Source organism: Syngnathoides biaculeatus, chromosome 6, assembly GCF_019802595.1.
Source record: "Syngnathoides biaculeatus isolate LvHL_M chromosome 6, ASM1980259v1, whole genome shotgun sequence".
Lineage (NCBI taxonomy): Eukaryota > Metazoa > Chordata > Actinopteri > Syngnathiformes > Syngnathidae > Syngnathoides > Syngnathoides biaculeatus.
In genome coordinates this window covers 1,047,507-1,070,527 of record NC_084645.1, presented here as the reverse complement: position 1 = coordinate 1,070,527, position 23,021 = coordinate 1,047,507, and the positions used below count along the sequence as shown (strand labels likewise).

Sequence of the window (23,021 nt, the reverse complement as noted above, 5' to 3'; positions counted from 1 at the left end):
ACAACTGCTTTCATGGGTTCACAGAAGGTCAAAATAAATTCACCTTTAAAGGTTGTACTATACAGTAAACACTGTACTTCGCGGATCACCTATCGCGGATTCAGTGCATCGCACATTTCTGATTCTCCCCCCCCCCAAAAAAAAAATGGCAGATCCCTACGTATCAATGCACCATCCCCGGCTGACAACATGGACCAATGAAGCAGAAAAAAAAACCCAAAAAACCAGCATACATCAGTAAAGTACCGTGGCTGGAAGTCGCATTGTTAGGGTATAATGCGCCATCCCCAGCAAGATGACATTGGGGGAAAAAAAAGAAAAAAAATGCCATTTACCCCTACTTCGCGGTTTTTCACTTTTCGCGGGTGGGTCTGGTACCAATTAACCGCAAAAAAACAAGGAATTACTGTATTGCATTTCACCTGAAACTAAATATCCTTAACTTTTTACGAGTAGTGTAATCCCATGCTGCCATTTCTTCCAGGGTGTCCTGCTGTGATGTGACACACTGCAAGCATCAAGACCCACTCCAGCTACAATGTGATGGATCCCCGTGGACCGCAACGGGGACCACCCCCTTTACCAGCCCGTAGAGTGTTCCACAGACAAGATGCAAATGACATCGCCACGACGTTGACAGACGCTGAATTTGCCAATCATGTGTACGAAGAAATTGACATTATTGCGGAAAATAAAGAATCCTTGAAGAACAACTTACTCCATTCGAAATCCCAGTCCGACCCACAGGCTGACGGCCGACAAGGTCCTAAAAGTGCGCAGCCAGGAACACGCAGGCCTCCCCAACCTCTACGTGCCGCCCCTCCGGTCCGGAGTGCAAGTGCGCCAAGCGGACAGGACCACATTTCCCCACCCATCCCGCCCAGGAAACACGTACCTCTTGGCCACAACAAAACCAGGTTCTCCTGTGATCTGACTGTTCCTGTCCACAAACTGACCCGCTCCAACACACAACCAGATGACCTGGTAAATACCTGCCACAGTTTCTCCATGTGGTCGATGAGGTCAAATTGACAGTGTGGACGCCTAAACGATTGTCTTTAATTTTAGGATAAATGGGAAATCAAACTAACAGATACGCCTGAAGGCAGCACCACAGTGATGGCTTCATTCTGTCAAGCCACATCCAAGTAAGGCGATGGCGGCTGTACGAGGCAGAAAATGCTGTGCTGAAGTCTTGGGCCGCCACTAGCTTTGTTAGTTTAATGCACAGCCATTATGATGTTGGGATGGAGTAAATTGTGGAATTCATACACTTGGAATACCCGAGAGTCCAATTTCCAAAAAGACAAAGACCATATTTTGGTGATGATTTGGATAAAGGCGTACCTCTGGGAATTTTACACTTTGAGTCGTTTTGGCAACAATGGAATCCATGGAATGGAATCATAATGGCATAGATTAATCACTTTTTTGTTAAAGTCCCTGTAAATTGAAGATTATAGGGGGAAAAAAACATATCAGAAGGGGAGATGCATTTTTATGGTTGTGAAAGAAGGCACTTACTTTCTCATGCAGGAAAGGAGGGATGACTAAATTATGTCACTAGGTACTGCTACACGCGAAAAAATGCAAAATGCTAAAATGTTTAAAAAAAACCAGCTATGTCATCATGCTTTCATGCTGTGTAGCTCTGAGCCTTTGCAGATGTTTTCAGCAATTATCTTCCAATATGTATAATGTGTCTAGTAACAGCTCTGAATTTACATTATGGGTATTTTAACGGTTCAGCCTTGGTGGAGGTCAATTTAGTCCAACATGCTTATTGAAGCCTTGCCATAGCAACATGTTTATTGGTAGGCTAAGGCTTTAAAGGTTTTAGGTATACACCTGTATATCCTATTTTGTTTTTAATTGATATATTTTCGCAGGAGCACCACAACGTTATAGAGATTAGCAGCTCTGCCTCACAGTTCTGTGTTCAAACCCCAGCTGCATGGGGTTTGCGTGTTCTCTGTGTGTTTCGTGTGTGTGTGTCTGTGTGTGTGTGTGGGGGGGGGGGTTCTCTCTTGGTACTCCGCCTTCCTACCGCATTCCAAAAATGTGCATGTTAAGTCGATTTGAACATTCTAAATTGTTGATAGGCGTGAATGTGTGTTTGAATGATTTTTTTTTTTTTGGGGGGGGGTGTCTGTACTGTATGTACGCTGGTGGCACAGTGTGTCAGCTGGTAAAACATGGCCTGGCCTCACAGTTCTTAGAACCTTGGTTTTCTCTGGGCACATCCCAAAAACATGCAACATTAATTGGACACTCTAAATTGCCCCCAGGTGTGATTGTGAATGTGGCTGTCTCTAAGTGATATGCGACTGGCTGGCAACCAGTTCAGACTGTACCCTGCCTCCTACCCGTTGACAGCTGGGATAGGGTCCAGCACTCCCCACGACCCTCGTGAGGATAAGCGGCAAAGAAAATGGATGGATGGATATACCCTGTAATTTAGTAGTCCCATATACAAAGATAGCTGAAACAGGCTCCGGCTCAGCTCTCAGCTTAATGAGGACGTGCTACAGAAAATAAATGGACGCATTTTATGGCAAGCGGTGTCACAAACGGGGCTCGAGGGCGGACCCAAACGCACGAATCCAGAGGAAACCTTTATCCGGTCCAAGGTCAGGGATCAGGCAGCTATTCCAAACAAGCAGAGTTAATAGGAACGGCAGGCTTAAGAGGGTGGTCAGGGGACAGGTGTGGCTCAGTACACAGAAGGCAGAAGTCATGCAAGGAGAGCAGGAACAAGCTCTCAAAGGCAACAATCTGGCTGTGGACTCGTCGTCCCCCGGGGTCCTATATGTACTGAGTGTAATCAGCCAGGACAAGGTGCAGGTGTGCGCCGAGTAATTGGCTGGCCACGCCCAGCCTGGGCAGCAAGCCAGGAGCATGACAAGTAGTCGATAGGATATGGACAAAAGTATTGGCACACGCTTCTTAATCAGTAAAATTTCATGTGTTTGGCTAGAACACTAAATATTAATATTTCATGTTACTAAGAAAGTGTTGAACAAATAACATCAACCCCATTAAACATGATCATTTAAAAATACGTGAAATACAAATAAAGTGGTCACTCCCTTTAGTTGCAATTACTGAATGTCCTTTGTCCATGTACAGTCTTCCCCTTCTCCTGTTAGGGGTCGCCACAGCGTGTCATCTTTTTCCATCTAAGCCTATCTCGTGCATCTTCCTCTCTAACGCCCCCTGTTCTCATGTCCTCCCTCACCACATCCATCAACCTTTTCTTTGGTCTTTCTCTCCTTCCTCTTTTGCCCAGCAGCTCCATCCTCAACACCCTTCGACCAACATACTCACTCTCTCGCCTCTGAGCACGTCCAAACCATCGAAGTCTGCTCTCTCTAACCTTGTCTCCAAAACATCCAACTTTGGCTGTCCCTTTAATGACCTCATTTGTAATCCTATCCAACCTGTTCACTCCAAGCAAGAACCTCAGCATCTTCATTTCTGCTACCTAAAGTTCTGTCCAGTAATCCCTCATTTTTCAAAGTTAATTGGTACCAGTCCCACCTGAAAAAAGTGAAAAACCGCGAAGTAGGGGTAAATGGTGTTTGTTTTTTTGCTCCATAGGTCCTTGTCGTCCTGCTGGGATGCCGCATTATACCCTATCAATGCGGCTTCCCACAACAGTACTGTACTAATGTATGCTGATGTTTTATTTATTTTTTGCTTCATTGGTCCATGTCGTCGCGTGGAGGATGGCACATTGGTATGTAGCGATCCAGCAATTATACTATGTTTATTTATTTATTTTTTTTTTGGGTCGGGGGCTTAGAAATCCACGATGCATTGACTCCACGATAGGTGATCCGCAAAGTAGAGAGGGTTTACTGTAGTCCATTTTTGACCTATTAATCTGCTGTAATTATTCAAATAAAACTTTGTAAATTCAAAAGAATGTCTTTGCCGGCAGTCTGATGTCGCACTGCAAGCACACACAAAGAGCTCACAACTCAGGGGTGGTGTCTGCTCGAGTGTCACCCATCCATCCTGCGCTGCTGCAGGAGGTCGAGGTGACTGTCAGCGTGGCAACCAAATACAAAACTCACCAGCTTCCAATCCCAACTGCAGGTATCAAAACCATCACTCAAAATATAACACATACCAGTACACTACTTGGAAAAAGACACGGATGTTCGGCTTTTGCAGCTTTTGAATTTTAGAGTAATCATACAATTTTAGCCGAATGCTAAAAATATTTTTTGTCCCTAGTTTATGCTGTGTGAAACTTGTATCTTTTGTCTAGTGAATAGGACGGTGCAAAGTTTAATCGATGAGATCTTCCAGCTGCTGGAGCTCACTCGCAAAACCCACGGCCATTACGTTCTCAAGTTGTGCAACTCTGAGGAGTATCTCCACAAGTAAGTAGCTTGATTGGGCGAACGTAATAATTTCCCACACTGTGTATTTGTGCACTGACGGCCCACTGTCGCGACAGTGAAGAGCTGCTGGGTCTGCACGAGGTCGTTCAAACTCACTGCAAGTTCAACGTGGACCTCCCCCTTCGGCTGCTCCACTCCAGCAACCTGAAACACAGTTTGGCCAGGGATGTGAGTCACTTCTAACACTCCCAAATGTTAATCATTGATCAACAAAGGAAGACCTGCCCTGCCACATATTTATCAAGGCCAGTGTGGCTGTAAAACAAAACACTACCTGCAGTTTTCTTGAAGTCTTTGTTGTGCATACAAATCCTATCCACTACTGGCTACTGACATTTAGCGGAGAGTCTGAGAAAAAAATAATACAGATCTCGGTATTCTTTTTAAGTGTTTTTTGTCAAATACAGGATACAGTTGAATCTCTAAAGTTGAACGCAATCCGTTTCAATTTGTGGGTACTTGTATTTTTCCCATAAATGATGGAAAAAGTACAAAAATGTGTTCCAGTGGTGAACTGTTTCTAGAATCGTAAATATACAAGCAAAGGTTTTAACCAACGTTTTAACTAGTGATGTACCAAATTTTGAGCCACTAACGAGAAAAAGGCTCAAATGTGCTTTTTAATTTTTGTCACTAAAATAGTGAAACACAACGTTGTTATGATACAAGCAAAATAATTTCATGCCGCATAAGCTCAATACGAGGTACAACTATCGATCCATTCATTATCTGAGCTGCTTATCCTCACGAGAGTTGCGGGATTTCTGAAGCCTATCCCAGCTGTCAACGGGCAGGAGGGGGGGTACACCCTGAGCTGGTTGCTGGCATATTGTAGGGCACATAGAGGCAAACAGCCGCACTCACAATCACACCAACGGGCAATTTAGAGGGTCCAATTAATGTTCCATGTTTTTGTGATGTGGGAGGAAACCGGAATGCCCAGGAGAAAACCCACGCAGGGATGGGGAGAACATGCAAACTCCACACAGGTGGCCCGGGATTGAACCCGGGTCCTCAGAACTGTGAGGCCAACACTTTACAGGAGCGCCACTGTGCCGCCAAGCCACAACTAATGCTGTGAAATATTTTGCGGCGCTGCAAAGGCAAACATTCATTTGGCATCTAGTGTCAACGCAGCATAAATCACTAATCGTTGCCTCTCAGGCCGCGAAAGAGCTGCACTTCTGAGAAGTATCATTATGACAAAGTGAGGATGAGGAATAATTCACAAGGGGAAGACGGGAATGGCATGCTAATTGCTTAGCTATTGTGAAACGAAGTTGAAAAATACCAAAGTAGTTCTTTTAACACACTTGTCACATGAGTGGAAGCATGATCGTAGAGTAGCCAATTTTGAAGAGCAAACTAAACACGATACTAAATACATAATAACGCTAAAGAACCGGAGGTCAAAATGAATTAGTACATTACCGCGAGTCCACTTTCGCTTGAGAAAAGGGGCCTATAAATTTAAGAATATATTAATAAATATTCACAATCCAAGAACACTGCAGAATTATTTTTTTTCTTATTACATAATTTTTAAAAATTTTGAAACTCGGACAAATTGTTCTCGAAGTGAACTTCTACAGGTTTACAGCTTTTCTGTCATAGCCAGCCATTAATGCAATTTGACTAATAATTTGGTGCATCTCAAATTGTAACATTCTTATCGGGCATACGTGAGGGATGGATCTCGTGAAGGAGACGGTGTCCCAGTAGCAGTGACACTTGTGTTAATAATATACAGTAGCTCCTTAGTAAAACATTTTCAGACTATTTCTGGAGACTAAGTAAGTAAGTCCAACTTTGTGGGAACAGCTCAGAGAAGGTCCAGTTTTTGTTCCAAGTAGTGCAAAAAGCAAGATTTACGTAGTTTGTTGGACGAATGTGGTGTGGAAGACTAGTCGCAAATGTCTTTTGTATGAACTAGAGCAGATCTTGTCGGGCGACATGCTCGCTCTCATGTGTATCCACCATTCATCCATTTTCTGATCCATTTATCCTCACAAGGGTCGCGGGGTAATGTGTATCAACTAACCATTTAATTGTCATTTCTCTCCTGGAGGAGGATGACGATAAACTCTCGAGTCACCTTTATGAGCTGGTGCGGCCCGTATCCGTCTTCAACACGTGCAAGTAAGACAGCGAACTGTCACGTCTTTCTATTATTACTACCGTCACGGGGACATCTCCCTACACCACAAGAAGGTTTGTCCACATATGGTTGTCATCACTTGGGTTCTTTTCTCTGTCAGGTTGAGTCTCCAGAATGTGCTTATGAGCTACAACAGGGAGGAGGCCATGCTGATGAGAAGCAAAGTCAGTAAAAACAGGTGACTGCTTATGTGTCAAATATTTGTGAATGAAGCATTCCACAGTGACTTGATGTGTGTAGTCGAAGATGAACGTCAACGTCCTGGTGGCCCACGTTCGTACTATTACTGATCTCCTGTGTGGCGTCTCAAGCGGGGAGCTGGAAGACGCCATTGGCCGGATCAACAGAGTCAACCCCACATCTCTGGTAAGAGAGCACATACAGTACGTGACACTATAATCATCACAATCCGGCTTGTAGCTTGTGCTTTTCCCACATCACATCTTCAATTTTCCATGTATCTGATGCATGAAAGGTGTGTGTGTCCTCTCCTGTCCTTGCAGATTCATGAGGAGATGTTGGAATGCGAGAGCGGTGAGTAGATGTTTTGCATCTTTAGATGCTGTAATTATGTTTTGATCAGTGGGGGACAAAATATGCATCCTTGGGTCCCTTGAAAATCACAGATTAATTAGCGCAGATAACACAAACCGACGTACAGAAATGGAGAAGTAAACATTTTTTTGTTTGGTAATCCATAAACAATTCCCTAACTGTGTGTGTGTGTGTGTGTGTGTGTGTGTGTGGTGTGTGTGTGTGTGTGTGTGTGTGTGTGTGTGGTGTGTGTGTGTGTGTGTGTGTATTCTTGCCTGTCTTGTAGCCATGGAGGTGCTGCACAAGTCCCTTCTGAAAGTCATGCAGAACTTTTTTGACAACTTCCTGTCCAACTTCAGAACTCAAGACATTGCCAGCAAACCTCTGAGCAGTGATGTGGAGCGCAACAGTGAACTCTTACAGTTCAACGTGGCCGCCCTCTATAAACTATTACCCAGCTGGGTGACCACGTATGACATCAGCAGTAGATTTTTTTCGCACATCATGCCAAAAAATCTGATCTTTACGCCTTCTCTTTTTTTTTCTAGGTATGACTGCTTTTCTATTTCCTGTGAGCTGACGTATGGGGAGACGCAGCTTTGCTCACCCGCGGTTTCTGAAAACATCAGCACAGCTTTGGCCTTTGAAAAGAAAATACGTTGTAACCGCATGTGAGTTCTGTATTCATATTAATTATACGGTACAGCCTTAAAGAGTCCCTCGCAAGGCGACAGCGGAGCCACGATGCATCGAGTCGCAATCATTTGGGCGTGAAGCGCCTTGTTATTCACGCCGGCTTTCGTTCCAGCAAACGTTAACCCGCAGTTCAGCAAGTGCATGCTAAAATATCATTTGATGCTGTCTTTTTCAGAAAAAAAACTTTGGGAAACCTTCCTGCTGTACTGTGAGCTTTCCTCACAATATCCCACAAATTATTCTCCCAGAAGATGAATACCGTGATAAAAAGAAACTGTGAGATTGAGTTATTGTTGCATCCCTACTTCGGGAGCATTTAACTTTGTTGTTTTTACTTTGTATTGAAATTTTATGAGGCGGATAAAAACACAAATATAAGCGCAACACTTCTGGTTTACTCACATTTTCCAGGAAGAGCACACATTTAAATTTGGAATCTGTAGTTCTAAAGGCAATTGATTGTGACAAATGTGATGTTTTATTGCACAGTACCTATTTTTTAAAAAGTCATTTTCTTTTTGCCACAAAGAAATGAAAGATAAACAGATTTTTTTTTTTTTTTACCAAAAGGAAAATTGTAGCATAAATGTAACCATAAATGTATGTATGTTTGGATATAACTTTAAACATTCCCACAATTTGCTGTACAGGCCCTAAATTATCTGGAGGAAAAAAAACGAATGTTTCATTTAAATGAACATTTTATGATTAACTTCCTTACGTTAATAAAAAAAATAAAAGTATTTTAGGTTTTGGGACGTTTTCAGGCTGCCCCAGACCACTTTAATGCAACCGTTAGAGTACATAGTATAAATGGGCTGCAAACTTGCTGTAAATTCAAACCCAAATAATCATGTTGGCGTTTTTGAATGTCAGGATGGCGTTTCCTGTCCCGGTAAAGCAGTTGCCCTACGAATGCATGCTGACCTTCCAGCTGATGGGCTCAAAGCGAGGAAAGAGTCCCGAGCTGCTGGCCTGGGCTGTTCTACCACTTTACAGCAACAGGTACACCTTAACCACGCTGTACAGAGGCTGAATCACATTTTCTCTGTGAGAAGAGTGAAGAGCACCATTGCAACATTTTCCATTGTGCAGCAGAGTGAATGTTGACTAAACTGTGTGTGTGTAGAACCCTGGTAAGAGGGACCATCCTGCTCGCCTTGTCTATGTTGGCCATGCTGTCTTCGCCCCCGTCCCCAGCCCTCTTTGACAGCCACAGGCAAACAGTGGGGGTCATCCTGCAGGTGAGTAGAGTCAGAAAGCTCTGCCCTCTGTTGGCAAAAACAAACAAAAATAATGGGAAATCTCATCATCTCTTCCATGCAGCTTGAGTTTCCCGATGAGGTGAAGTGGACATATAAGAGGCCTGTCGCGCTGCCGGGGTCCTTTATGTTCTCCTCGCCTTGTGAAGATCTGGAAAAAAAAATGTTACAGGTGTCGAAGAAGATGTGCCTTTGCTTGTGAGTTAAAGAAAAAGTAGTTCCACTCTAAGAACATTTGAATAACTGAGGCATTTTTTTCAATGAAGAATGGAAGAATTTTAAATATGTTGGTGAAATATGATCGTGAAGAACCAATCATAAAAGGTTAACTATACGTCCTCTTACCAAAATTGCTAATGAGTTGAGACGGAGACAAGCGAGCCAGGAATGAAAATTGGACTCACACTGGAACAGCTAATTTCCTTTTGTCTCCAGTCTGTCAGAAAACGAGAAGAACTTCCTGTGGAGTAAACGTCACAGCGGTGACAAAGCAAGTACCTTCCTCCATCTGGTCTTGGGTGGAGCCCCTAAGTGGCAAGCTGAGGACCTCACAGAGATCTACACAGTTCTGGACCGCTGGGCTATCCATCTTCCCGAGGAGGCGCTCTTCCTGCTCACTGATAAGTGAGGGAGCAGCTCCGATTCCTGCCATGATACCAATTTGCTTAAGTCAAGAAAAAAGAGTCCTGTTTGTGTCATCCAGTTTTCCAGACCAGACTGTGCGCAAAACCGCTGTGGAGTATTTTAAACAAATTCCCGATGACGACTTGGAGCAGTTTTTGCCACAGTTGGTCCAGGTGAGCACCACAACACATTCACATCCTTTCCAGTCTCAATGCTATTTAATTTGGCTTCTTCTTCTTCTTCTTCTTCATCTTCGTATTCCCTTTTATGTTTCTTCTTCTTCTTTTGCAGGCTCTGAAGAGTGAATGGGAATTGGATGGACCTCTGGTCATGTTGTTGCTGGAGAGATCACTAAAGAAAATTCGGATTGCCCATCAACTTTTCTGGTGTGTAGCAAATCAATCATGGAATGTGGTGTTATTACACATATCTGATTAAAATAGCAGCTATCGTTGTCTCCAAAACATCTAACCTTGGTCATCCCTGTGATGAGCTCATTTCTAAATTTACAAAAACCTTGTCACTCCTGAAAAGAACCTCATCTTCATTTCGGCCATGTCCAGTTCTGCTTCCTGTTGTCTCTAATCCGTACATCATGCCCAGGCTCCCCACTGTTTTATAGAGTTTGACCTTCATCCTAGGAGAGACTCTTCTGTCACATAACACACCAGACACCTTTCGCCAGCTGTTCCAACCTGCTTGGGTCCGTTTCTTCACTTCCTTACCACACTCCATTGCTCTGTATTGTTGAACCCAAGTATTTGAAGTCATCCACGCTTGCCATCTCTTTTTCCTGTAGCCTCACTCTTCCGCCTCCACCCCTCTCATCCATCCATATATGTTCTGTTTTACTTTGGCTAATCTTCATTCCTCTGCTTTCCAGTGCGTACCTCCATCTTTCTCACTGTTCCTCCACCTGCTGCCTGTTTTCACTGCAGATCACAATGTCATCTGAAACAGGAAGGGGCTCAGCATGGATCCCTGATGCAGTCCACCCTAAATTCTTCTGTCGCACCTAAGACACACCTCACCACATTTCTGTTGCCCTCATACATGTCCTGTTGTATTCTAACATATCTCTCTGCCGTTCCAGACTTCCGCAGCAAGTACCACAGTTCCTCTCTGGGTACTCATAGGCTTGCTCTCGATCCACAAAGACACAATGTGTCCATCTGACTTTCTCTGTACTTTTCCATCAACATCCTCATAGCCAATAAGGCATCTGTGGAACTCTTTCTAGCCATGAAGCCATATTGTTGCTCACAAATACTCACTTGTGTCCTGAGTCTACCCTCCATAACTCTTTCCCATATCTCCATTGTGTGGCTCATCAACTTTATTCCTCTTATCACACCACTGCACATCGCCTTTGTTCTGAAAAATGGGAACCACTACACTTTTCTTCCATTTCTCAGGCCTCTTCTCACCAGCTAGAATTCTGTTGAACAAGCGGGTCTAACACTCCACAGCCACCTCTCCTAGATGCTTCCTTACCTCCACAGGTAAGTCATCAGGATCAACTCCTCTTTAGTGCCTTCTAATTTCCTCCTTACTAATAATTGCTACTTCCTGGTCCACCAAAATGGCCTCTTCTCATCTTCTTTCTCTCTGATTTTCCTCATTTAACAACACTTCAAACTATTCTTTCCATATGTCCAGCACACTGCTGGCAGCAGTCAACACATTTCCATCTCCATCCTTAAAGGGGAAATCCAGTTTGCATGAACAGTGTATCCAGTAGGTCATGTAATATGTACCCTGTTTTGACAATGTGATGTTAAATCCTCTCTCATTTAATAGTGTTTTGAGAAGATTTTTATCGATAATTACACATTTTCAGGGCTGCTGCCAATTTCTTGAGTCACATGACCTATGTGGACGGATGTGACGTGTTACGTGCCGTTCCAAACGCTCGATGACATGGGACACCATTTATGCCCAGCGCTGATTTTGCGGATTTATCCTCATCTGATGAAGAAATAGCAGTATTGTTTGATCGGGAAGACAGAGGAATACTTCCATAAAGATTTGAACCTGTGGCTGTAATTAATGTTGAGTATTCGGATGGTTCTTCGGGCGGAATGACGCAGAGTCTGACTACTCTGAGGCCTATATGGGACATAAGTGTATAAACAAAGGCCCCCGGAGCTCCGGGGCGGCAGCCGCAGATGGTTCTTCAGACGGGAATGACGCGGAGTCTGATGAGCGAGCTCCAGTGGCGGCCCGTCTAGGGAGGCCGTTAACTGAGCTTTGGCGTCCAGGGAGGCCGTTAGCCGAGCTTATGTGGCGGCGGAGGCCTTTAGCAGAGCTTTGCCGCCGCCGCCGGAGCGCTGCTAACAGCCTCCGCCGCCGAAGCTCGACTCGTGGCCCGCCACCGGAGGTTGCGCATCAGACCCCATGTCATTCCCATCCAAAGAACCTTCCGCAGTATTCCTCTGTCTTCCCGATCAACCGATACTGCTATTTCTTCATCAGATGAGGATAAATCCGAGAAATCAGCGCTGGGCATAAATGGTGTCCCATGTCATCGAGCGTTTGGAACGGCACGTAACACGTCACATCCGTCCACATAGGTCATGTGACTCGAGAAATTGGCAGCAGCCCTGAAAATTCGTAATTGTCGATTAAAAAATCTTCTCAAAAGACTATTAAATGAGAGAGGATTTAACATCACATTGTCATAATACATGACCTATTGGATACATTGTTCATGCAAACTGGATTTCCCCTTTAAACACCCTAATCTTCAGTACATCCTTCCAATGTCTGTCCCTCCATCTGGCCAACTTGTACAGATCTTTTTTCTCCTTCTTTGTGTCCAACTTAGCATACATGTCATCAAATGAATTGTTTGGCTTTTGCCACCTTTACCTTCGCCCTATGATGCATCTTTATGTATTTCCTTGTCCCCTGCTTGGTCCTCTCATTGTCTTATTTTTAGCTAATCTCTTTCTGTGTATAATTTCTTGTACTTTGAGGTTCCACTACCAAGTCGCCTTCTTCATTCTCGAACCAAAAGATGCATGAAGTACTCTTCTGCTTGTTTCTCTGATCATCTGGGCTATAGTGGTCCAGTCTTCTGGAAGCTACTCCTGTCCACCAAAAGCCTGTCTCACCTCTTCCCAAACAGCCACACAACATTCTTCCCTTGTCATCTTCCACCACATGGTCTGCTCTAACTTTGTCTTCTTAATCTTCACTCTTCACACAATTGACAATTCTCCACAACCAGAGTCACTTTACACACCGCTATGCTATGCTGTCTCTCCACACTTTCCCCTTCCACTACCTTACAGTCAGTAAACTCCTTCAGATTACATCAGCTGCATGAGATACCCCCATCTGTGTCTCCAAGTTCCTTTCCTGGATGCCAAACTTCCCCATCACTTCTTCTATGCCTTGTTTCCTTCCCCAACATGTTCATTCAAATCAGCATCGATCCCGACTCTCTCTCGGTCTGGGATGCTCAGAAATATATTGTCCAGCTCCTTCTAGAAGTTATCTTTAAACTCCAGGTCACATCCTACCTGTGGGGCTTAATTACATTTTGCAAAACACCCTCAATTTCAAGTTTTGATCATCATGCCAATCATATCAACCAAGACCCGACCATTTTCGTTATAGTCCCAACTTTCAAATTCCCTACATTCAGTTGTAGACTGTGCTTTCTTTCTGCCAAAGATCCACCTCTCCTTTTTCTTCGACCCAGAGTACCTTAATCTCCACCGGTAACCTGTAGGCTAACCGCACCATTGGCAGACGTTGTAAATCCGGACCACAACCCATTCAGCGAGGATTTCTTTAAATTAATGCTTATATTGGTTTGGCAAAGTTTTAAGTCCTTCTTGACGGAACCCTCTTAATTCATCCACCCTGGAAATTGGCCTCCAATTTGCATTGGCTTGTGGCCCCCAGAGGGCTGCATTTAACTTGATAACTATTGTATGCATTAAAACAAAACAAGACACAATGTAATTCACAGTTTGGACTGGTTTCTGTTAATTATACTTGATAAAATTATTACCATGGTACAAGTATATTTGCTATAAAAAAAACAAAAAAAACAAATGTAATGTGGAGTTGTGAGGACAATACTGTATATGAGGTAAGGTGAAATTTAAAGCATGCACCGTACTGTATTATTTCCAAGATATACCAAAGTTAGTTTTTTATAGCAGAAGAATCAGTCTATTGCTTATAAAAAGAACAATTATCAAGAAAATAGTATGGAAGTAGATTAGTGCCACCAGGATTTGAATTTGAAATGTAAAGTGATCACATTTTCAATAGTTGCTACAATTCGCTGTCTGAAATTCAACCGGCTACATTTCACTGTCTGAAATCCACCTGGCTACAATTTGCTGTCAAAAATTCATCGGCTGTGCCAACAGGCAGAACCCCCAGCCAATCGCAGTTATGCTTTCTTAGTCACATGACGTCACATACTAAGAAAGCGTAACTGGATTGGATGGCTGTTTGGTTCTGACCTGAAGTAACCCTGCCTGGTGGCACAGTGAATTGTAGCCGGTTGAATTTTAGACGGCGAATTGCAGCCATTTGAAGCGTTAACGTTGAAAAGTTACACTGAAATACAACTGTTGGAAATGTTTTGACTTCACAGTTTAAATTCCAATCCTGTTTTCTGTGGCATTTCAAATTCAAATCCTATTTCACTTTACATTTCAAATTTAAATCCTGGTGGCACTGATCTACTTCCATAAGATAGACTAATATCTGTGATACTACAAATGAATTAGTATGTTAACGTTGTGCTATCGTCCATTATTGTCTGCGGTGCCAGGTTGCTGGAGGATGCTTGCACAGAGCCGCACTACAAGAGCTGGTTCAGTAAGGTGCACGCGGCCCTGCGCTTCTGCTGCGGCCGAGCGCTGAGGGAGGAGCTGGATAAAGAGACCCGTTTGCTCTCGGCACTCGTCCAGGTGGCGGAGAAAGTCCGGACGTCGGACAAGACGCGACGGAAGGTCTTTTCATCTCATTCACAGGTTTAGACTTGGCAACAAAGCAAATAAATTTCAATGCATGTTAATTTTCCTCCAGGCTGTGCTGAACAAGGAAAAGGGGAAGATTGAGGAATTCTTCAGTGATCGGGGAAGTTGCTGTCTACCATTAGATGTTGGCGTCCGTGTCAAGGGGGTTGACCTCGATGTAAATGTTAAACAGCATCATGACAATCCAACCAATATATCTTTGAACAAATGTTTACAATGTGAGCTTTTATTTCCAGGCCTGTAAGTTTTACAACTCCAATACCTCTCCTCTGGGTGTGTCGTTTGTTTGCACTGACCCGCTGGCTAAGAACTTCACTCTGATCTGCAAGGTTGGTCATAAAGCAGCACTTTGTTGATCCACGTCGGCTCTTTAGTTATGCCCCCGTCAAGGAGAACTGTGAACTAATGGGCAGTTACGCAGCTGCTTGCACAAGCACGCCACTTTCAGTGGAAATGAAGCTTTTGACTAAACATTTTCCATCACTGAGTTGGATGTGCTCTCTCCAGACAGGAGATAGCCTGCGCCAGGACATGCTAGTACTGCAGATGGTCCGTATGATGGACAGGGTGTGGCTCCAAGAAGGCCTGGACTTGCGAATGGTCACCTACAGATGTCTTTCTACTGGCGCAACTCAAGGTGACTTGATTTGAACATTTCTTCGACCAGTACCCTAATGCTGTGATTCCCAACCACTTTTCCAATCACATGTTCCCTGGAAAATAATCCAGTTTTACGTAAGTGGTCCAAATTTCACGTCTCATTTATGCTAACAACATATAATGCAGCCAGAACAATGAAATGATCTTCCATTCGATGACAGAAGGTACTTAACGTGTGTATCCAGCTGTTGAGATGAGATCATGAGTTTGATATGAATATTTTTTTGGGCTATTTCTGTTAACTGGTGTGGCGAGTTCTCTGCTGAGAAAAAAATAATCATTGCCTTTATAAAAAGGCGCCTGGTACTCTCTGCAGTTGTCACGACCCATCGGAACGGGAGTAGGACCCAAACGCAGGACTCGGATGATGCAAGGTAGTTCAGGGAGAAACGTTTATTATTTAGTGGTTAGGGATCGGGCAGGCAGTCAGGTGCAGCAGCGGTAGTTGGGACGTCGGGCGAAGAGAGCAGGTGAGCGGGCCGGCAGGAGTCGGTACACGGGAGAACGATCAAAGCAGGCAGAAGTATCAAAGGAGTCAGGCTTACGGGGTCGGTCGGAGAACAGGCGAAGGTCGGTACACACGGGTTGTCGATCAGGGATACGGGAGTACTGGAACGGGACATGAAGCTCAATGAACTGGCACAGACCAGTCATTATCGGGGTCATATAAATATGCCGGATAATCAGCCCGCATGAGGCGCAGGTGTGCGCCACCCAATCAGCTCAACCGCACTGGCACCCGCACAGCCCGGGCTGGAGCGGGAGGATCATGACAGCAGTAGCATTGTAAAACCCATCGGAAACTATCTGTTATGAAGAAATAAGGTCGAGATGTGTCTGGAGTTTGTGCTTCATTGCTTGTGTTTGTGACGGACAGGCCTCATAGAAGTGGTTCCCGAGGCAGTGACGCTGGGGAAGATCCAGCAGGAGTGGGGTCTGGGTGGGACCCTTCGACAAGACACCCTGGAGAAATGGTTTCACATGTGGAATAAAACAAAGGAGGACTATGAAAAAGTAAACCGATCCCGCGAAACACTGATGCAAGTAAACATCAAGGGCTGGTCGTTAACCTCCGCTCCCGTTTGTTTATCATGTGTTTTCAGGCTGTGATGAACTTCATTCACTCATGTGCGGGTTGGTGCGTGGTCACCTTCATCCTGGGGATCTGCGACCGCCACAATGATAACATCATGTTGAAGCACAGTGGCCACATGTTCCACATCGACTTTGGCAAGATCATGGGCAATGCACAGAAAATCGCAAACTTTAAAAGGCACATGAATATTTCAACAGACATAAGGGGTGAAATTAAATACATCAAGTGCTAAAAGAAACTTTTGTGGGGTTTTTTTCCTCTATTATTTTTAACAATGTAGGGACCGATCACCGTTCATCTTCACCTCGGAGATGCAGCACTTCATCACAGGAGGTGGGCAGAAGCCTCAGCGCTTGCATCGCTTTGTGGAACTTTGCTGTGAAGCTTACAATTTCATCAGACACAGATCTGCCCTCGTACTCAGCCTGCTGGAGCTAGTAAGGACAAATCTTTTATCCACCGTGCCTATCAGATGTCAATAAACATTTATTTTAATGCCAAACACAAACACAATGGTGGATCATAAAATAATACACCATAAGTCAGCGTGAACTATGGATAAGTAAGTTGATAACACATCCGCCACGACATCTTCAATTTTAATAGAAATCACTGGAGTAGTTTTTGTGTAACAATACTAATGGACAAACACTTGACTCAGTTATGAATACATTTTCACTCATGTATTCATGGTGTTTGTGTATTTGCGATTCCCCAGATGACCAACGGAGGAATGCCCGAACTGAAGGACCGTAATGATCTGCATTACGTCCAGAGAAACCTCAGACCTCATGACACTGACCTGGAAGCCACGTCGTACTTTACAAAGTAACTGACCGCGTGCACACACAACACTTACTAGCTCTTCTTTCTTAAAACAAATTGCTCAAACCAAGTAAACGTCAATACTGTGTACATGTAGAATGTGTTGTCAAACTACACGTCAGAATATTTACAGTTCTGTTTTTGTTTTTTATTTTCGAAATCAACTTACTTTGAAACTGTTTGCAGACATGCTTTATTTCCGGTTTAACCTTTTTAACATATTGGAAGCCGCTCGAAACATATTTGCATTTTTAAAAATTTGATTCTTGCTCCGCCTCTGCATGCGCCGTTGTGTCTGTTGGGTAGGAAGATCAAGGAGAGCATGGGTTCTGTTGCAGTCAAGTTGAACTTCCTCACACATAGCATGGCCCAAGGGAAGAAGCAGACAGCATCGATCCGTGATGGGATTCCTGCTCCCAGCACCAACATTCAAGATGCTGTCATCCAGGACTTTTCTATCAAGGACAAAGTTGCGGTGAGACCAGCAGCGGAGTAACCACCGGTCCGGCGGTCCTTCGGGAGTGATTACCATGCTGATTATTTCTTTTACCCCTTATTTTTCAAAGAGACTGCACAACTAATTTAGAGTCACAGACAGTGTCAAGGTCTCCTACCGTAAACTAGCATTTAACTAGATTTAGATGTAATGGCGGCAGCACGCTGGCTCGGCTGGTAAAGCGTTGGCCTCATTCTGAGGACCTGGGTTTGATCCCGGTCCTGCCTGTGTTTGCATGTTCTTCCTGTGCCTGCGTGGGTTTTCTCCGGGCACTCCGGTTTCCTCCCACATCCGAAAACATGCAACATTAATTGGACACTCTAAATTGCCCGTAGGTGTGATTGTGGGTGGGGCTGTTTGTCTCCATGTGCCCTGTGATTGGCTGGCAACCAGTTCAGGGTGTACCGTGCCTCCTGCCTGTTGACAGCTGGGATAGGCTACAGCACTCGCCACGACCCTTGTGAGGATAAGCGGCAAAGAAAATGGATGGATGGATAGTTGTAATGGCAATAAAAGTGACCCGATACTGCCAGTGTTTTATTTTCACTGTAAAAACTAAAAAAAAAAAAAATAAGGCTGACTGGTTGTTTTGAGACAATATTCACTTTTTTTACTTGAAACATTTTTACAAAACATAGTTTCAACATAAGCCGCCAGTATTTTTTCATCACAGTGCATTCTGGGTAATGATGTAGAATGGGCACGTGCCGGATGCCTGAGCTAGTTTTTACCAGCAGCCACAGTGGCAACCCCCTGCAGTGGTGAACGGTATAGAGCCGTTTTCGTTTGAGCCGAGTTTTTCACTGCTGACTCAGCAATAATTAGAGTCCGGTTTGGGATGACGAACATAAATTGCTCTAATTGGTCATGCTCCGCTAATTATGAGGGCCCAAAACTAGGCGGAAACTGTCGGGGTCAATTATTTTTGTCCAGCCCTGGGTGAGACTAACAGATGCACTGTAGTCCATATTGTTCCAATAATTGATATTATCTATATCTGTAATTGATTTTATCTGAGACTGGTTGTCAACCAATTCAGGTTTTACCCCACCTCTCACCCAAAGATATGTGGGTCAGGCTACACCACGCAAACGACCCTTGTGAGGATAAGCGGTGCAGCAAATGGATAGATATTTGATTTTATTTCCCTCAACTTTGGTTTTCAAGGAAAGTCACGTGGTAACCCATCGTCAGTGGAGGAGTGGCCACCTCGCACTCTCTTAATCAGCCGCTACTTGTATCGGTGTTAAAAAAGTATCCAGACCCAAAAGTCAAACTCATTCTTGGTTTGTTTTATTTTTCATCCTTTGATTTGTCAGATCTTTGACCTGAGAGTGACTATTGATGATGGATTTTGGTATAACAAAATGACATTTGAAGATTTTGAGCTGATCCACAAACAGCTGCAGAAACACTTCATAGAATCTGCGATGCCTCAGTGAGTCAAGAGACAAGCGTTTATTTCACACAATGTTTGTACTGTAACACAGTACAGTAGTTGTTATTTTTCCTTTCCAGGTTTCCGTGTTGGTATATGATGTCATTCACCCCCAGCAGGAAGATGTCTCTGTTGAATAAATACCTCAAACAGCTTTTTGAAGGACCTTGCAAGGGTGTATGTTTGCTTGACCTCCTCTTTTTGCTTTGCGTTCTTCTAGTTTAGCTTTGTATTGTATTGATATAAATGCAAATCTGCTTTTTTCTGCTTTTAGAATGAATTTGTGTGCAGTTTGTTCTTGGATGGGCCAAAAATGGTTAAGGAAATTGTGGGAAAAGGTACATTTCTGCTTCTAAGTATATATTTTCATCAGCCTCAACTTTATTGGAGGTGCACCTGCACAATTTTAACAGATTTAATGTAAGAGCTGTGTCAAACCATTGAATGTTTATTATGGGCATAGTTGTCAAAGGTGGAAGCTGTTTTAATTTTTGTCACCTCATGAGGGGTAAAATGTCAGAAATTACAACTAAATGATATGATCTTCATAGCGGCAGACTTTCTGGTTCAGCACTGATTTGATTGTGCCTGTGTACCTCATGAAGTGTGTAGTAGGATGTACAAACTGTATTCGATAGTGTGAACTTCTCACTTCCCGTTACAGGAGCCTGTCCCCAAATCCAGCTGTATATAACTTACAAGGAACGAAAGCTCTCTGTTTTGGTTAAACACCTCAAGAACATTGTGAGCTTGTCACACTGGTGGGGGGAAAAAAAACCCTCTGTGTTAAATGTTCTTTGTTCTGAAGTTATTTTATTTTATTTTTACAGAAAATGCCCAATGGCTCCAACCCTGATGCCTACGTGGTAACGTGTCTGAGACCGGACCCCCAGCAGAAGTCCAAGAGAAAGACTAAAGTGGTGCGGAATAATGACAACCCCACCTTCAATGAACTGGTACAATTATTTTTCTTTGATGCATTATAACAATGTTGCATACAAAAATGAAATGCCCTTGTGAACTACAACAGCCTTCTGGCATACATTTTTTTTCTTAAATTATTAACATTTGAAGTGTGTATTATGTGAGTGAACGGTAAGTCTTAAATTTGATTGAAAAGTCTTAAATTGGGCTTTTTTCCAGCCTGTCTACAAAAGCTATAATCTATCCCAGCTAACTTTGGGCACAGCAGGGTACACTGGATTGATTGCTGGCAAATTGCGGAGCAAATCCACAAACGACACTCACATTCACACCTACAAAGAACTTCTGAGTCTTCAGCCAAACTAGCAGCACGTTTTGGGAATGTGAGAGGAAGTGAAATCCTGTTGGAAGACTGAGAGAGCATGTAAACTCCACACAGACAGGTTGGAGCTGACGTTTGGACCAGGAACCTGGGACCAGGCAGACCTGATAATCACTATTCCACCGTGCAGCAACATTATTTAGCTATACTAAGCAAGGAGTGTATATGTATCCGTATATGTATTACTTTTCAAATGCCCAACTTTGACATGTCCCCGAAATGTTTGCGTTGTTTACAGCTGGAGTACGCAAACGTCCCCCTCCTGTATGGGATGGTGCTGGAGGTGAGCGTGAAGAGCAAAAAGACGTTTGTAGCTGCCACCAACATTAAACTGGAAGAGGAGCTGCTCAACAAGGAGACTTGGTTGGCACTGGGAAACTCGGCACTTTGACCTCACTTGCTGCACTGCAGGCCTGAAGCCAACAGGGGGGGCAACCGCAATGTATTTTGTCTCGACTACCGCGCTGCACTGTGAACAAGAGTGTGGATGAAGTTGAAACTGGAGGCAGGGTGAAAGAACTTGATTCGGTATTTTAACTGCATTGATTGAAAGCAGCTTTTTTTTTTTTTTTTTTTAATTTCAGATGTCGGGATGATGACGATTACCGAATACGCCTTTTTCAGTGTTTCATTACCACGTAACATTGGATACACAGTTTGCATCCCCATGTACAGTCCACGTAGGCATCCTTGGTTGGCTTTGGTGTAGAAGCCATGACCACAACCCCATCAAATAATCCCCATATTCTATTTTCACCTACTGGATGGCAAGGGGGTCAAAATTTTTTTGGCGACAGTTCTTCCCTCACAGCTGGGTCCTGCTGAGAAAATTGCCCATAGATGCCACAAGATGGCAAAAAAGGAGCTTTTCTGTTTGCCAACGATATGGCCTGACTAGTAAGTTTCTTTCGCGTTGTCCCGTTAGGGGTCACCAGAGCGTGACATCTCAGATGAACGCTCATATTTGTTTGGCACAGCTGCCGGATGCCCTTCCTGACGCAACGCCTGGTTTACCAGGCCAATGCTCTAACCACTGAGCTATGGGGCCTCTACGGCTTTGGCCTGACTAAATCAAAAAGAGTTCCTCCCCTCACTTCAACATAATTCCGTAGTACCTTGGTCTCAAGTTCACTTGTTTCAGTGCAGAATGGGACTCAAATTGCTTATTCTTTGCTTAAACAAGTGATTCTCAGTATGATACAGTTCCCAATTTTGGTCAGCAAACTCCCTCTGGTGCAGGGGTGTCCAAATATTTCTTTGGAGGGTCGCATACAGAAAAGTGAAGGATGTAACATGTTGTTTTTTTTTTTTTTTAAAAACATTGTAAAAACATTCTGTCAAGCAGGCATGTATTATAGTAACATTATAAATTGCTACATAACAGCTTTGTCATGATAGGAGATTCGGTAAATAGATAGTTTGGGATTTTTCTATGATTTTAATTGGGTGGCCTAGAGCCCTGTATCCCACCAGATGAGATTTGCCCCTGCCTTGAGCAAATTTCCAAATTCAGAACCAAAAGAAGAGCAATCTGGAACAAGATGACAATCTTTAAAGCAGTGTTATTTGAGGATCATAATTGATGCGATATCTTCACAAAGCAGGCCTTAAAACAGCATCAGGTGAATTTTTGCCCGTAAAACTTAATTCTTTATTCACAAGGCATTATAAAGAGAAATTTTCAGCGGCGTGCATAGGTGTGTTGGTCCTAGGGGCCAAATACTGTAGTTTTTTTTTTTTTTTTTTCCCAAGCGGAGGTCATGTTGGAATGCCCACCCACCCCAACCAGTTGGGTTGATGCACGGTCGCGCCACTACATCCTCCGACTGCCCCTTTGCACGCCACATTTTTTTTTTGTGACTGTTACAGTTGTAAGTTGTTCTTGGCATAGCTGATGTGTACACAAACCGTACCATCCCAAAAAGTACTGGAATGCGAAGGTCAATCACTTTTTGTCTACTGAAGCCTTTTGTTTTCAGGGGCTGGAAGCTGCATTAACACTATTTCCGTACGATACTTTACTTTTTACAGAATGCAATTTCAAATGATTGAACAAGTTTGACATTCTGCCGAAAGCATACTGCTAGCAAGATGCTGAGCTGCACTGCGGTGTTTACATATTTTGCATGTGTCCAGAGCACAAGTGTCGAACTCAAGGCCCGGGGCCACATGATTTTATGTGGCTGGCGAAGTTTCCGTGATTCTTGTCAAAATATGTACCAAAATTTAAAATTGTCACATATCATAAATGATTTTTGTGTTACCAAATGTGAATAGTTGAAAAACACATTACCCTTGATTTGATTCTAAAACTTGTTCATAAATATGAGATGATTAAATATTTTTGTTCCAGTCATAATGGCCCGCGGGAAACCTGAACTACAATGTGGCCCGCGTGAAAAATGAGTTTGACACCCCTGGTCTAGAGTGAAAGACAGATGAAAATTGTGACTATCTTTTACATCATGGAAGCAACGTAGAGTATACCTATGGAGGGCTAATTTG

General features: G+C 43.6%; 1 protein-coding gene across 1 annotated transcript; it reads left to right on the top strand.

The window, feature by feature from the left end:
• The first annotated feature begins 543 nt into the window (after positions 1-543).
• On the top strand, positions 544-20,917 carry pik3c2g (phosphatidylinositol-4-phosphate 3-kinase catalytic subunit type 2 gamma). The gene is made up of 32 exons (XM_061823283.1): positions 544-984; positions 1,069-1,148; positions 3,944-4,101; positions 4,277-4,391; positions 4,469-4,580; positions 6,481-6,551; positions 6,671-6,734; positions 6,811-6,936; positions 7,074-7,104; positions 7,391-7,574; positions 7,653-7,775; positions 8,677-8,805; positions 8,930-9,044; positions 9,127-9,260; positions 9,498-9,686; positions 9,766-9,859; positions 9,978-10,072; positions 14,488-14,668; positions 14,745-14,852; positions 14,932-15,024; positions 15,203-15,332; positions 16,233-16,369; positions 16,459-16,628; positions 16,732-16,888; positions 17,170-17,279; positions 17,583-17,751; positions 19,092-19,210; positions 19,291-19,387; positions 19,485-19,548; positions 19,875-19,954; positions 20,041-20,166; positions 20,755-20,917. The coding sequence occupies exons 1-32, from the start codon at positions 544-546 to the stop codon at positions 20,905-20,907; spliced, it is 4,155 nt and encodes a 1,384-aa protein (XP_061679267.1). The 3' UTR covers positions 20,908-20,917.
• The last annotated feature ends 2,104 nt before the right edge of the window (positions 20,918-23,021 follow it).